Source organism: Taudactylus pleione, unplaced genomic scaffold, assembly GCF_031769625.1.
Source record: "Taudactylus pleione unplaced genomic scaffold, aTauple2 ptg000070l, whole genome shotgun sequence".
Taxonomy (NCBI): domain Eukaryota; kingdom Metazoa; phylum Chordata; class Amphibia; order Anura; family Myobatrachidae; genus Taudactylus; species Taudactylus pleione.
In genome coordinates, this window is record NW_028284472.1 from 19,347,751 (window position 1) to 19,364,581 (window position 16,831).

At 43.5% G+C, this 16,831-nt stretch overlaps 1 protein-coding gene across 2 annotated transcripts in view; it reads right to left on the reverse strand.

Moving 5' to 3' along the window:
• MFSD2B (MFSD2 lysolipid transporter B, sphingolipid) overlaps positions 1-16,831 on the reverse strand; it is a 113,326-nt gene that overhangs the window by 35,661 nt on the left and 60,834 nt on the right. For both annotated transcript variants that reach the window (XM_088467382.1, XM_088467383.1), the window contains exons 8-9: positions 12,962-13,083; positions 3,970-4,056 (exon numbers count right to left, since the gene is read on the reverse strand). In XM_088467382.1, the coding sequence (XP_088323508.1) occupies positions 3,970-4,056; positions 12,962-13,083 (209 nt within the window). The remainder of the gene's footprint in view (positions 1-3,969; positions 4,057-12,961; positions 13,084-16,831) is intronic.

Genomic DNA, 16,831 nt, shown 5'->3' on the forward strand with positions numbered 1-16,831 from the left:
ATAGCACTAACCACTACAGTCTGTAAAGTGACAGTTAGGAGCTGATTGGTTGATGCTATTTATCTCCAATTTTATCTCTCTCCAAGCTTTATTAAATATCCCCCATAGTGAGCAAAAATGTGAGTTTAGCGCTAAACTCACATTTATGACAAATTCGCAACTTATTACATTTGGCCCGTTATCTGCTAAGCAATATTACATTATTAAAGGTGTTCTATGTGTGTTAACAAATGTATGTATATTGACTAAGCATCACTGTCTAAGAAATAGATCCTGGTTATAGGCTACTTTCCTGGTAGACCAAAACCTGGGAAATACTGAAAACATACATTATCTGTTGCAGACAATCTTTTGTGAACTAAATGGCATGCTCATAACTTTGATATACTGAATAAACGGCATTGTGATTTATCTGTGACTCACAATTGAAATATGGTATCCACAAACCTGGGGTATACTGAATACATACTTTACCTGCAACATCTGGTTTCCTGTGATTCTTTTATGATTCACATGATGTAATATGGTATGCTTAAATCAGGGATATACTGAATACATGCCTTATGATTTTCCTATGATTCCCAGGAAACCTGGGGTATACTGATTACATGCTCTATTAGCAACATATGGTTCTATGTGGTTTACCTGTAAATTTATTGATGACCCCCACACTGCTTTTTAACGTGCTAATGTATATTCATTGAACAACCTAAACCGTATGACAATACCTGCCAACTCTCTCTGATCAGAAAGACTCCCTGACTCCCTGAAGAGTCCAGCAACTTCCCTGATTACACCTTATCCCCATTACTTAGCTGGTATATACTTGGGGACAAAATTGTATAATTGCATTTTAAAATAAGGTTTCTCTCGGACACTTACTGTATATGGAACCCCTTGTAAAACCCAACACATGATCAAACCCTGAAAAGTATCAGTGTGTTTTCATGAGCAAATACAGTAGATCTTACTAACTGCTTTGGGGCTCATTTACATGTGGAGGTAAGTCAGGTTTATGACACGCCTGTCAGATGTAGCAGGACACGCCCACTTTACCGCCGCTCTCATAGGTGCTGCTTTCACAATCTCCCTGAAATGCTATTTCAAAAGTGGGCAAATATGGTATAGACTCTAAGAGTATAATGCAGATTTTTGGTTTCTGTTTGTGCTCATTTGATACCTAGTATCTTTAATTTGTACATTTATTGCACAATCTTTGACCCTGAGAGAAAGAATACTTGCTAATTTTGGTATATATTGTTGAACTGGATGGGTACGGGATGCCAGCGCTCGGGATCCTATAAGTCAGAATCCTGACAGGATTAGAATACCGACACCTGTTGGTCGGTATACTAACCCTTCCCCTCTCCCTACCACACCCTAACCCTCCAACCCCAACACCTAAACCTAACCTCCCCCTTAGTGCCTAAACCTTACCTCCCCCTCCCCGGTACCTAAACCTAACCCTCCCCCTAGTGCCTAACCCTAACCAGTGCCTAAACCTAACCCTGCCCCTAGTGCCTAACCCCTAACCCCACTACTTACCATCGGGTTGCCGACACCGGGATTCTGACAGGTGTCAGGATTCTGGCGCCGGTATTATAAGCGCCGGGATATTGACGGTATCCCTGTTCAATTTGTGAGTAGATGTCTTTTCTTTTAATCTGAGTGTCCTTTGACTTTCTATAATTTTCTAATTTCCTTCACATAAATTTCCGCTGTCACATATCTCATACTGTCAGATTGCTCCGGTATTTAGAGAATCTTTTTGATTTTTACCAATAGGACAACCAGCCCAGGGTTATACTGAGATTGCTATCAATATCTGGATTAATTCATGTTACCCAGTGTGATAAACCACTAGGTGGTATATTTACTAAAGTGCAGGTTATTAGAAGTAGAGTTGTTGCCCATAGCAACCAATCAGATTCTACTTATTATTTATCTAGTACCTTCTAGAAGATAATAACAACTCCACTTCTAAAAGCCTGCACTTTAGTAAATATATTATTTATTGTTATTAACAGTTACTTATATAGCGCAACATATTCCGTCGTGCTTCACAATTGGAAACATTCATAGAACAAAACTGGGTAGTAACAGACAGACATAGAGGTAAGAGGACCCTGCTCGCAAGCTTACAATCTATAGGGAAATAGGCATTGTTACACAAGGATAGCTGCTACATATTGCAGTTTGGTCCAGCCAGAATGCAGAGTTTCTTGGTGGGCTGTATGATCCAGTCACACAGGAATGTCGGCCAAAGCTCAGGGGGATGTGAAAGAAAGACACTGCGTGAGGTTATGTGTTGACTGTGAGAGGGGATGTAATAAGATATCGAAGCTATGAAGGTTATGTGGGTGGTTCTGGAATCTGATAAGCTTGTCTGCAGAGGTGAGATTTCAGGGAACACTTGAAGGTTTGGAAACTAGAGGAAAGTCTGATTGTGCGTGGGAGGGCATTCTTTTTGCAGTCTGAAAAAAGTCCTGTAACCGTGAATGGGAGCAAGTAATGGATGGGGATTAGAGAAACTGAGCGGAGAGGTCGGGTTGGGAGGTATTTTGAGTTAAGTGAAGAGATATATGTTAGTGTGGTTTGGTTAACAGCCTTATTTGTAAGTAAAAGTATTTTGTAGTGAATATGGTAGAAAACCGGTGACCAATGGAGGGACTGACAGAGCGGAGCAGCAGACGATAAACTCTTGGCGAGGAAGATCAGCCTCGCAGCTGCATTCAAAATTGATTGTAGTGCTGAGAGTTTGTTTTTAGGAAGACCAGTAAGGAGACTATTGCAATAGTCAATGTGGGAAATAATGAGTGCATCAATTACAGTTTTCACAGTGTCTGATATGATCGAATATTGGATATGTTTTTTAGATATATGTAACATGATTTTGAGACAGATTGAAGGTGGGAAACAAAGAACAACTCAGAGTCAAGGATGACACCTAGGCAGCGAACTTGTGGGGTGGGGTTGATTGTCGAGTTGTCAACAGTGATAGAGATAACAGGTTGGCAACTACTATTGGCCGGTGGAAATATAATTAATTCTGTTTTGGATACATTAAGTTTGAGGTGGCGAGATGACATCCAAGATGAAATGGCAGAAAGACATTCAGTGACACGGACCAATACAGATGGTGATAAATCTGGGGAAGATAGGTAGATTTGAGTATCATCTGCATCCAAATTATACTGAAATACAAAAGAGCTGATTAGTTTGCTTAGAGAGGTGGCATAGTTTGAGAAAAGCAGAGGATCTAAGGCTGAACCTTGCAGTACTCCAACTGATAGAGGTAGCGAGGAGGAGGCAGAATCAGAAAATATATCCCTAGGACTTTGTCTTCTCTATGTTTGTCTGTTATAATGTACACTAGGTCAAAACAATTACGTAACAAAATGTAATGTCATAGACCTGGTAATATTCTGTGATGTCCTGTGTGCCCGTTTTAGAGGCACTTGCCACACCTATGTGTGTTTCTGCATATGGCCTCAGGGCACATGTAAGCTTGGTCGTCAAAGTTTAGTTTAACATACATATTACACGTCACATGCAAGCTCTGTTATTGATGTATCAAACTTTTGAAAGCGATAAACTGGAAGCGTTGCCCATAGCAACCAAACTGTCATTTATCTAGCACAGTCTGTAAAATGATAATAGCCGATTGTTTGCAATGGCAACTTCTCCACTTTACCTCTAATGAAGGTTTGATACATCTCCCCCCATATAAGATGTATAAAATAGATTAACAATACAGTCTATAGAGGTTATCAGGAGAGGCAGAAGATACAAAGAGAACTTGGAGAGCCACATCCAGCCCCCTGGCCGATAAGTGGGACAGTGCTGCATTGGACATAGACATGGCTATCTCAGCAATGTGTATATAGTCAGGAACATGGGTACACAAAACAATACACATAACTATTTTTCCCTTTGGGTGATGAACACTAATGATATTCTCCCACTTACCAGAATGGTCAGTACCAGGTTTTGGAAGTGGTCACGCAGGTCGGCTGCAGCATGGGTGCAAAATAGGACAAAGTTGCTCTGTTGAAGCTGATAAAGTAGAAGGAAAAGTTAAACTGTGAATGGAGCCAACAGTAATCACAATATCACAGTGTGTATGGTCATCGTCCGCTGTGGGCATCACATCAGCTGGATAATTAGTAACGTCTTGATCTATCCAAATGTGGCTGCTCCCATGTGCCAAATAATCATTATAAGCTCCGTCATTAGTGATATACTGTCCTGAGATTGTAGCGCGGCAAAGTGTGCCTTGAAAAATGTATTGTTAGTTTGAAGATATAGTCTAACTACTTATCTTGTGAGATCTCTGAGGTTCTTACTGATCTGGTGAGACCTTGGGTTACTTACTGATCTGGTGAGACCTTGTGGGGTGCTTACTGATCTGGTGAGACCTCAGGGGTGCTTACTGATCTGGGGGCAGATGTACTAAGCTCTGGGAAGTGATAAATTGGAGAGTGATACCAGCCATTCAGCTACTAACTGTCATGTTACAGGCTCTGTTTGAATAGTGACTGTTAGGAGCTGATTATTTGGTAGTTTATCACTCTCCAATGTATCTATCACCAAGGTTTAGTACATCTGCCCCCTGGTGAGATCTATGAGGTGTTTAATGATCTGGTGAGACCTTGGGTGCTTACTGATCTGGTGAGATCTCTGAGATGCTAACTGATCTGGTGAGACCATGGGTTGCTTACTGATCTGGTGAGACCTCAGAGGTGCTTACTGATCTGGTGAGATCTCTGAGATGCTTACTGATCTGGTGAGATCTCTGAGAAGCTTACTGATCTGGTGAAATTTCAGAGGTACTTACTGATCTGATGTGACCTCGTGGGGTGTTTACTGATCTGATGAGACCTCGGGTGCTTACTGATCTGGAGATATCTCTAAGGTGCTTAATGATCTGGTGAGATCTCGGAGGTGCTTCCTGATCTGGAGAAATTTCAGGGGTGCTTACTGATCTGGTGAGCTCTCGGGGGTGCTTATTGATCTGGTAAGATATTGGAGGTGGATACTGGTCTCATGAGATCTCAGAGGTGCATCCTGATCTGGTGAGATCTCGGAAGTGCTTATGGATCTGGTGAAATCTCGGAAGTGCTTACTGGTCTGGTGAGACCTCAGGGGTGCTTACTGATCTGGTGAGATCTCAAAGGTGCGTACTGATCTGGTAAGATATTGGAGGTGGATACTGGCCTCGTGAGATCACTGAGGTGCATCCTGATCTTGTGAGATCTCGGAAGTGCTTACGGATCTGGTGAAATCTCTGAGGTGCTTACTGATCTGGAGAGACCTCGGAGGTGCGTCCTGATCTGATGAGATCTCAAAGGTGCGTAGTGATCTGGTAAGATATCGTAGGTGCATCCTGATCTGGTGAGATTGCAGAAGTGCTTACTGAGCTGATGAGATCTCAGAGATGCTCAGTGATCTGGTGAGATTTTGGAGGTGAATACTGAGCCGGAGAGATCTCAGAGGTGTGCACTGAGCCGGTGAGATATTGGAGGTGAATACTTAGCAAGTAACAATAATAACAACTTAAAGAATCTTACTAAACTGGGTAACATCATTGGACGATTTGGGGCGTTTTTAATAAGCACAAATAAATGAAGATACATTTATTAATCAAATTAGGAATAAATCACAGACAAGGCATTACAACAAGTAGCAGTGGCAGCTTCTCAGTCTGAGGGCTCATGCAACGTTGACCATTATTTCATTGTTACCAGGTGGTTTTGCATTATTCCCAATTGCGTACTGTACCTTCACAGATATAAGAAGGGACATTCAGCTAATGCTCACTGTAAATGTAATTGTCTGTGAGATAAATACATGCAAATAAAAATTAGATTTACTGCAATAATAACCACTACCTCATAACTGCGGTCTGAGGGAACATTTGGTACTGAAGCTGAAGGAGTCACAGGGAGTATGGCAGGAAATATGAACCTGGCATGTACTGCGGAAATCTGGCAAATGGTCAGTAACTCATTGCTAACAACATCCACACTAATCATATTATTTCAGGGGTTATATTTTATGCTTTGCTGTGCAGCATACAGTATGGGTTTTAGTAGATATGCCTGTTTCTATGGTGAGAGGGTATAGCGTACTAGAGCAAGCATTGCCCTGCACATAATTATCAGCAGTAAGTCACTTTTTGATCTCAGAGTTACACTATATTTGCTTTCTAATCTCCTGGGGTGTCCGAGGTGAATTTCGATGGAATTGGAAAAGCAAAGAATTACATTCATATGCATATCTCAATTTGCGTTCTGTTATGTTTGCACTTTATTGGATATACTCACAGACTGCACAAGTTGTGTACTATAATACTACACTAGAAGGAGCCCTTTTCTTATCATTATTTGCAGATTCTATTATAAATTCACAAAATAATTTTTTTTTGTAGTTACAAAATATATTGTTTATTACAAAATATAAAATACATTTTATAGGGACTTACGTAATGGGATGCGATGTGCAGCCAGTGCAAGGTATTAGATAAGTGTGGTGATATATTTCTATGAGTAGAGTGTACAGGGTATTAGATAAGTGTGGTGATATATTTCTATGAGTAGAGAGTGCAATGTATTAGATAAGTGTGGTGATATATTTCTATGAGTAGAGAGTGCAGTGTATTAGATGAGTGTGGAGGTATATTTCTATGAGTAGAGAGTGCAATGTATTAGATAAGTGTGGTGATATATTTCTATGAGTAGAGTGTACAGGGTATTAGATAAGTGTGGTGATATATTTCTATGAGTAGAGTGTACAGGGTATTAGATAAGTGTGGTGATCTATTTCTATGAGTAGAGAGTGCAATGTATTAGATAAGTGTGGAGGTATATTTCTATGAGTAGAGAGTGCAATGTATTAGATATGTGTGGTGATATATTTCTATGAGTAGAGAGTGCAATGTATTAGATAAGTGTGGAGGTATATTTCTATGAGTAGAGAGTGCAATGTATTAGATATGTGTGGTGATAAATTTCTATGAGTAGAGAGTGCAGTGTATTAGATAAGTGTGGAGGTATATTTCTATGAGTAGCGAGTGCAATGTATTAGATAAGTGTGGAGATATATTTCTATGAGTAGAGAGTGCAATGTATTAGATATGTGTGGTGATATATTTCTATGAGTAGAGAGTGCAATGTATTAGTTACGTGTGGTGATATATTTCTATGAGTAGAGTGTACAGGGTATTAGATAAGTGTGACGATATACGTGTATAATGTTCTCTATTTCATTCTAGCTTCCCACCAGGTCAGAGCAGTTAGACCGCTGCTTCCTCTTACGGCCATTAGACTGCGCCTCATATCAGTCGTACTGTCCCAACATCAGGTGTAAGATGGCGGGGCTGGCGGAAACATGGTCACACATTGAGGTGAGTAGTGCGATCAGATTTCTGTGTCTAAAGGGCACATCAGCAGCTGAAATTCATCACCAACTTGTCTAGGTGTACGGTGATAATGCCATGTCACGGGAACAGGTTTGGGGGTGGTGCACTGTCTTGGATAACTACAGTGTGGACAGTCGTGCTGGGATCAAGTGGCCGATCCCAGCAACAACACAGAGGGACGGGACGGTGGGGATGTGCCCTGCGCTGGACACATCCGTAGCCGGCGCTGGGACAGTGAGTTTGTCCCTTGCACCGGCAGAACAGAGGCGGCAGGTATCTGGTGAACGGACCGCCCAGTCCCTTCCACCAGTGCCGGAGGTGCAGACGCGGCGGGTATCTGATGAAGGGACCGCCCGGTCCCTTCCAGCGGTGGAGGTTGGGGTCACGACGAGAGTCTGGCGCTGGGATTGCTTGTTGGCTTCCAATGCCGGTTCGGCGTTCGAATAGCCAATCACGACTCATGGACTGGCAGCCAATAGAAATCAGGGCTTCCTCTTACGGTCATTAGACTGCGCCTTATATCAGGCATACTATCCCAACATCAGTTGTAAGATGGCGGGGCTGGCGGAAACATGGTCGCACATTGAGGTGAGTAGTGCGATCAGATTTCTGCGTCTAAAGGGCACATCAGCAGCTGAAATTCATCACCAACTTGTCTAGGTGTACGGTGATAATGCCATGTCACAGAAACAGGTTTGGAGGTGGTGCACTGTCTTGGATAACTGCAGTGTGGAAAGTATTGCTGGGATCAAGTGGCTGATCCCAGCAACGACACAGAAGGACGGGACATTGAGGATGTGTCCTCCGCTGGACAAATCCATAGCCGGCGCTGGGACAGTGAGTTTATCTCTAGCGCCGGCGGAACAGAGGCGGCGGGTATCTGGTGAACGGACTGCCCGGTCCCTTCCACCAGCACTGGAGGTGCAGACGTGGCGGGTACCTGATTATGGGACCGCCCGGTCCCTTCCAGCGGTGGAGGTTGGGGTAGTGACGAGAGTCCGGCGCTGGGGTTGCTTGTTGGCTTCCAGTGCCGGTTCAGCGTTCGAATAGCCAATCACGACTCGCGGACTGGCAGCCAATAGAAGTCAGGGCTCGCTGCTTCATAGCTCCGCCCACCAGCGGCATCATATATTGGATGCTGCTGGGCGGGAGAGCTCAGTCTGTTGGAGGCCGGTAAAGGAGATGGATCTCTCCAGAAGAGCTCCAGCGGCCGCGGAAGAGGCCAGAAGACGATGGGATCAAGTAAGAAGATGACGGGGATCAAGCAAGTAGATGGCGGAGTCTTGAGGACAGCGGCAGTTGGCGAGGGGCGGAGCTTCGGCTGAGGACCGGAGAGGACTGCAGTGGTGGAATGCAAAAGAGCTTAATGAAGCACCCCACTACAGCCTCTTCCAATGAGACGGGTAGGCGGACTTGGGCCACTACCACCTATTTATATGTTCTCCCTAGTCTACCAGGCATTGGGCACTAGGCCCGTGGGAGTGAGTCAGGCTTTAGGCCTGTGCCACTGATAGGTGGGCACTAGGCCCGGGCTTCATAGGGGCATTAGGCCTTATAGAGTTACTGCCTCTCTTAGGATTGAGTAACCTGGGTATTAGGCCCAGGTCACTAAGTGCGCAAGTAGGCGGGCAACCTACCCATGCCCACCTCTATAAAGTGGTTTTGGGCAGTAGGCCCAAAGCACTCTGGACTCCAATTAGGCAGGCCTATGGGCCTGAGCCCTAAGTAAAGTGCTCTGGGCATTAGGTCCAGAACGCTAAAGGTACCCCCAAGTAGGCGGGCCATAGATGCCTGAGCTCCAAGGGTATATTGACTCAAGCCACTGTCAGCAGCCGGCAAGTAGTAGTCTGAGTCCTCACTACAAGTATGATCGAAAAGGTGTCCACCGCATAAATATTGACACATTGGGGGGGGGGAAGGTGATATAACCTGTGGAGAGCTGTCAGGTTCCCACCCTCCAAGTACCCCGTGGAGAGCTGTCAGGCTTCCACCGAAATATTGTGTTTCTTAGCCACCTAGAGGAGGAGCTGGCCAGTTCTTGATAGGCAGGTTTAAAAAGACAGTACTTACGTTATTAACCTGTGGTCACTTTTGAATGGTATAACTGTCCTAGTATTGCTTTGTGTGTTGTGTCGTGCAGTTTAAATTGATTTAGCACTGTTGCTATTTGTTGAATTAGAAGGTTCTGTCACACCACATACAGTTTTGTTAGGCCAGCGAGTTAGGGCCGTTGTTTCTTTTGTAGATTTAGGTAACATAAAAGGGACACACACTTCTAGACTAGGTTAGAACCCTGCACGGCATATTATTCTCATCCCTACAGGGACCTGTGTGTGGGATCAAGAGGGATAAAGCCCAGAGTACCACCGGTGAGCACCTTTGTGTATGTCTGTCTTTTACTGTTGGTTTGTCTCTGCCTATCCTCCTTTCTTCAGGGTGTACAATGAACCTTGCACTCTGGTGCAAGGTCAAGTCTTCACCTGGTGCGTGAGTACCTATAGGTGAAACTTGGGATCTGAGGCCAAAAGTGCCAGTGATGATCTTCTCTTGAAACCAGAATTAATTTTACATGGTCTTCGACTAGCTAGGGCGTATCGGTCGGCATAGAGGAAGGACGGCTCTCACCTCATCTCCTTCCTCCTAGGTCACTGTGTCCGGGTTCAGTCTGCTATACCAGGACCGTCTGTTCATCATACGGCGTGAAGGTGATAGGGAGTGACTCAAGGTAAGCTACGGGTTTACACCTGCACGGCAGCAGGCACCGCACTGCACACCTCTTACAGCAGGACAGACTTGCAAGATGAGCAGTGATCCAACTGGCCAAGAATTGTTTACCACAGATGACAATTTGTGCCGCATTGAAGGTCTGATTCAGGAGGACAGAGCATTTGAGCTAGTGATATTGCTGGTGAACTGAACATCTCAGTGGGTACTGTGTACAACATCGTTTGTGAGCAAATGAGATACAGGAAAAAGTGTTTACGCTGGCTACTGATACTTGACACTGATTTCTTCTAAGCCAGGATAGATGCCTTGGTGTACCGTTGTAACAAATGCTTAGACAAGTATGGGGACTATGCGGAAAACAATTTTGTACCAAGACCATACTATTGATTATAGGTAGTGTACATGGCATTAGATAAGTGTGCAGAAATTTCTACAAGTAGAGTGTACAGGGCATTAGATAAGTGTGCAGAAATTTCTACAAGTAGAGTGTACAGGGCATTAGATAAGTGTGCAGACAGTTCTACAAGTAGAGTGTACATGGCATTAGATAAGTGTGCAGATATTTCTACAAGTAGAGTGTACAGGGCATTAGATAAGTGTGCAGATATTTCTACAAGTAGATTGTACATGGCATTAGATAAGTGTGCAGATATTTCTACAAGTAGAGTGTACATGGCATTAGATAAGTGTGCAGATATTTCTACAAGTAGAGTGTACAGGGCATTAGATAAGTGTGCAGATATTTCTACAAGTAGAGTGTACATGGCATTAGATAAGTGTGCAGATATTTCTACAAGTAGAGTGTACATGGCATTAGATAATTGTGCAGACAGTTCTACAAGTAGAGTGTACATGGCATTAGATAAGTGTGCAGATATTTCTACAAGTAGAGTGTACATGGCATTAGATAAGTGTGCAGATATTTCTACAAGTAGAGTGTACATGGCATTAGATAAGTGTGCAGATATTTCTACAAGTAGAGTGTACAGGGCATTAGATAAGTGTGCAGATATTTCTACAAGTAGAGTGTACATGGCATTAGATAAGTGTGCAGATATTTCTACAAGTAGAGTGTACATGGCATTAGATAATTGTGCAGACAGTTCTACAAGTAGAGTGTACATGGCATTAGATAAGTGTGCAGATATTTCTACAAGTAGAGTGTACATGGCATTAGATAAGTGTGCAGATATTTCTACAAGTAGAGTGTACATGGCATTAGATAAGTGTGCAGATATTTCTACAAGTAGAGTGTACAGGGCATTAGATAAGTGTGCAGATATTTCTACAAGTAGATTGTACATGGCATTAGATAAGTGTGCAGATATTTCTACAAGTAGAGTGTACATGGCATTAGATAAGTGTGCAGATATTTCTACAAGTAGAGTGTACAGGGCATTAGATAAGTGTGCAGATATTTCTACAAGTAGAGTGTACATGGCATTAGATAAGTGTGCAGATATTTCTACAAGTAGATTGTACAGGGCATTAGATAAGTGTGCAGATATTTCTACAAGTAGATTGTACATGGCATTAGATAAGTGTGCAGATATTTCTACAAGTAGAGTGTACATGGCATTAGATAATTGTGCAGACAGTTCTACAAGTAGAGTGTACAGGGCATTAGATAAGTGTGCAGATATTTCTACAAGTAGATTGTACATGGCATTAGATAAGTGTGCAGATATTTCTACAAGTAGAGTGTACATGGCATTAGATAAGTGTGCAGATATTTCTACAAGTAGAGTGTACAGGGCATTAGATAAGTGTGCAGATATTTCTACAAGTAGAGTGTACATGGCATTAGATAAGTGTGCAGATATTTCTACAAGTAGAGTGTACATGGCATTAGATAATTGTGCAGACAGTTCTACAAGTAGAGTGTACATGGCATTAGATAAGTGTGCAGATATTTCTACAAGTAGAGTGTACATGGCATTAGATAAGTGTGCAGATATTTCTACAAGTAGAGTGTACAGGGCATTAGATAAGTGTGCAGATATTTCTACAAGTAGATTGTACAGGGCATTAGACAAGTGTGCAGATATTTCTACAAGTAGAGTGTACATGGCATTAGATAAGTGTGCAGATATTTCTACAAGTAGAGTGTACATGGCATTAGATAATTGTGCAGACAGTTCTACAAGTAGAGTGTACATGGCATTAGATAAGTGTGCAGATATTTCTACAAGTAGAGTGTACATGGCATTAGATAAGTGTGCAGATATTTCTACAAGTAGAGTGTACATGGCATTAGATAAGTGTGCAGATATTTCTACAAGTAGAGTGTACAGGGCATTAGATAAGTGTGCAGATATTTCTACAAGTAGAGTGTACATGGCATTAGATAAGTGTGCAGATATTTCTACAAGTAGAGTGTACATGGCATTAGATAATTGTGCAGACAGTTCTACAAGTAGAGTGTACATGGCATTAGATAAGTGTGCAGATATTTCTACAAGTAGAGTGTACATGGCATTAGATAAGTGTGCAGATATTTCTACAAGTAGAGTGTACAGGGCATTAGATAAGTGTGCAGATATTTCTACAAGTAGATTGTACATGGCATTAGATAAGTGTGCAGATATTTCTACAAGTAGAGTGTACATGGCATTAGATAAGTGTGCAGATATTTCTACAAGTAGAGTGTACAGGGCATTAGATAAGTGTGCAGATATTTCTACAAGTAGAGTGTACATGGCATTAGATAAGTGTGCAGATATTTCTACAAGTAGAGTGTACAGGGCATTAGATAAGTGTGCAGATATTTCTACAAGTAGATTGTACATGGCTTAGATAAGCCAGTTACTGTACCTGGACAGCAGCTGAGATCAGCAGGAATGAGACTATCAGGTAACAGTATGGGCCGTGCTGCATGGACTGTTTAAAACCGCTACAAAATGGCAAGACCTTCCCGGAAAGCCATGCATAGGGATCTGAAAAGTAATGAAAAAAGACTTATTAATATACAGTGAATAATGTGATTGCAAGTATTTTACGAGATACAACAAACACGCTATATATATATATATATATGCCCACATTGTAACATCATGTGCGGGTTTGTGCTCCACTGATATGCGGCTAGACATGGGTTAATATGGGCGTCTTTGTGTTTTCCTCTGTGACTGCTGTGGTTACACAACCAGATCATTTTGCAGAACTCCCTGATATGTGCATCATCCAGAACGAGACCGATTTTGCACTACTGCGGTGTAACCCCCCAGAGGACCTGGGCACATAATTTTCATTTCCAGACTGAAAGCATTTCTATTGCCGCAGCCTGTGGGGTTTTCTTTACCAAACCTGTGTCGGGGAACTTAAGCTGGGTACACACTAGGCGATATGTTGCACGATTTGGACGATTCCGACGCATTGGAACGGCAAATCTTGCAGTGTCCACTAACGATAACAATGCGAGTTCCCGCGGGTCGTTTTCCTACCTACTTGCAGTAAAATCTGGCAGTCTCGTTAACGAGATTAAGGTAATTGGCCAGGTCGTTTGTCAGATTGCACAGTTTATGCAAGATATTGTTTGTCCGGGAGTGCCGGGGAGTTCAAGGAAATCGTTGACGACATTGCATCTTTTGCGAGTCGTCTAGTGTGTACACACCTTTACTGTAGCTTTTCTTAGCCTTCACCTGCAGACCCATCTCCTTCCTGTATTGCCAGATTGTTTTGTTATAGCTTGTAACACTTGTTTAAAATTCCTGCTGATATGATATTATTACAGGCAGGCATTTTATTTCTTTGATGAAACATATTATTTTAACTTTTCACAGAGTGTAATAGTAATGTGCGGCCATTCTGAAGTTCAGACAGCCAGTTATTCCTTTTGGGGGGACAAAAAAAACTTGACAGAAGGCGGATCGCAAATTTCAAAAACTTTAAATATTAGTAAGTACATGTTTCTTATCAACTGAGATCAGACTAAGAATTCTGTTTATCAGCTTCATAGCTTTACATTCCCAGATTTTCTTTTTTTTTGGACAAGAACACATTAGGGCTCATTCACTAGCACTGAATTTATATTAAAAAAAAATTGCACTGAGTCACTCTGACCAATCAGCAATTCAATAAAATCTGTCTAGTGATAGTCCACAAAGATAGCAGGCTTTCAGAGAGGGCTGTGCTGTACCCTGTGGAGAGTGCATTATTCCATGTGGACTGTAGATCCATTTGAACAGTAGAAAGAACCAGTACTAATGCTGAGTACACACTAGGTTGACGGTCTGGCTGACCTGCCGACCTATCTGACGGTTGGTAAGTACATATACACTTACAAATCGTCTGCCCGATGTGTCGGGCCTGACGTCACAACTGCCCGGGCATTTAAATTTGCCCGCCCAGTTGAGCTGTCACTCACTGTCGGGTCCCTGCAGCATTTGTATGGGCAATCGGCAGGTCGCCCATACAACCACCAGATGCACCAATACATCTGCAGATATATTGGTCATCGGCTGTACTGCACAGCCCCTGAGATATGTCTGTGAACGAGGACGTTCACAGACATATCAGGGATACACACCTGCTGAGGCGCTCGCGATATATCAGCCATTTGATCAGTGAAGCATAGTGAGGTCAATGCAGGGGCATATCTATAATGGGTGCAGGGTGTGCGGGGAACACGGGCCCCTGGGTCCAGGGTGGCCCGCACCGCACACCCTGCACCCATAATATTACTTACCTCTCCGGAGGCCCACATCGGCGCGGGGTCCAACGCTGTAAAATGACTGGAAAATGGCCACGGTGACCATTTTCCCATCATTTGCGCATGCGCAGTACATGGAAAATGGCCGCCGCTGCCATTATCCCGGTGACCTGTGCAGACACTATAGACTCTGGGCACACTCTAGTGCCCAGAGTCTATAACTCCGACGCTGGCCGCGCATAGCTCAGTGCGCTGCCGGCCAGCGGGCGGAGAGGAGGGGGCCTTTGTCGGAGACTGCACACGGGCCCCCTCATCTCTAGAAACGCCCCTGGGTCAATGGCTTGGGAGATACACATGGAGATGGGTCTGAGTGCTACCTGTCTCACCCCCTACTCACTATAACTCTCCCCTCAGTACACTAAGCTTCATTAGTTCTCCTACCTGCATCACTGTGTCTTCTCTTGCTGCTGCTGTCAGCTCCAATCTCTAAACACTGCTGTGCACTTCCTGGTCACATGGCACATCCAAGGTGTCCATCAGTGCTCAAGGTACGAATTACTCGGAGGCATGCCTCTATTAGCTCTCATTCTATGCAGCTTACTACCTGTGGGGTGGCCCTCCCCCCAGCACTGCAAGCAGTGTCTGACTATACAGAAGCGAGGCTGAGCTGAAGCTGCCTCATCTCTCGTCTCCCTGCATTCCCAGGGAGCTCCACAAAGTTGGTGAGTGTTAACTGTAAAAATGATTACAATAAACAAAGATGTTTATAAGTTATAAATATCTTCTTTGTATTATTCTAATAATTTTTATATCTCTGCCTACCCTAACTGCACGTCCCTGAGTTTGAGTGAACAGCCAATCTATAGCCCAGTATGTACCCAGCTTAAGATTTATCAAAGCTTGGCGAGAGATAAAGTGCAGAGAGATAAAGTACCAACCAATCAGCTTCTGTCATGTTACAGGCTGTGTTTGACAAATTACAGTTATGAGCTGATTGGTTGGTACTTTATAACTTTCCAAGCTTTGATCAAATTCCCCCAAATATCCATAGTATATTTCAGTGTCTAAATGTTTCTTTTAGAGTCTTCCACAAGACATAGGCTGATATTCCGTCTGAATCATTCATGAAAATGCAGCCTATAGAGGCAACAGGCACCAGGTAGGGAAGCCCTTTTTGTTTATTGAGCCCATATTCATGAGAATTAAAGTAATATATAGGAACTAGTGACATCACTGAGGCACACTGTGAACTTACAGGTCACACTCTCATCAATATTTGCTCAGGGCCTGATTCAGAGCCGTACGCTATTTGCGGACGGTTGTTCTGAAAAAGGGGCTGGCTATTTAAATGAAGTGCTCGCTCTTTGCGGTCTATTGACGCCTCTAAGTCTGAACGAGCGAACAAAACCTGCGGCCGCTATTTTGATAAAAACGCCCCCTGGCCGCTCGCATCATACGTCATCTCCGGTATTTATTAGATTAATCTAGTACATCGAACGGCATCTGAACTGCTTGCTATTCTTGTGGTAGCATTTTCCTACTGCAATCATGCGAGCAGTTTTGGCTAACAGACAACCCAGTGACGTGGTCAATGACGCTGCTTTGTTAATTATGCACTCCCATTAAACGCCCGTTTTGACCGTTTGGCACGCCTGCGTTCGGATCTCCACTCCCCCGTTTTCAAGCACCTTCCCCTGTTACCACCCACAAACGCCTCATCCTGTCACTCAAATTAGCAGGCACTCGCTATTTTGCGAGCACATGAATTTCGAACGCACTGACTGGTTCGCGCATGCGTATTACGAGTAGGGGTGAGCGGGATCCGAGTCCGATCCGAGTCAGGCTCGACTTTTCCCGCCTGACTCGGATCTGAAATCGAGGCAAAACGTCATCATCCCACCTTCCGAGTCTCGCGGGTTTTGGATCCTATATAAGGTACCCGCGTCGGCGCCATTTTCTCACTCGGCTGTGGACAGTGAAGAGGGAGGGTGGGAGTTAGGGCTGTGTAGTGTAGTGTAGTGTAGTGCTGCTGT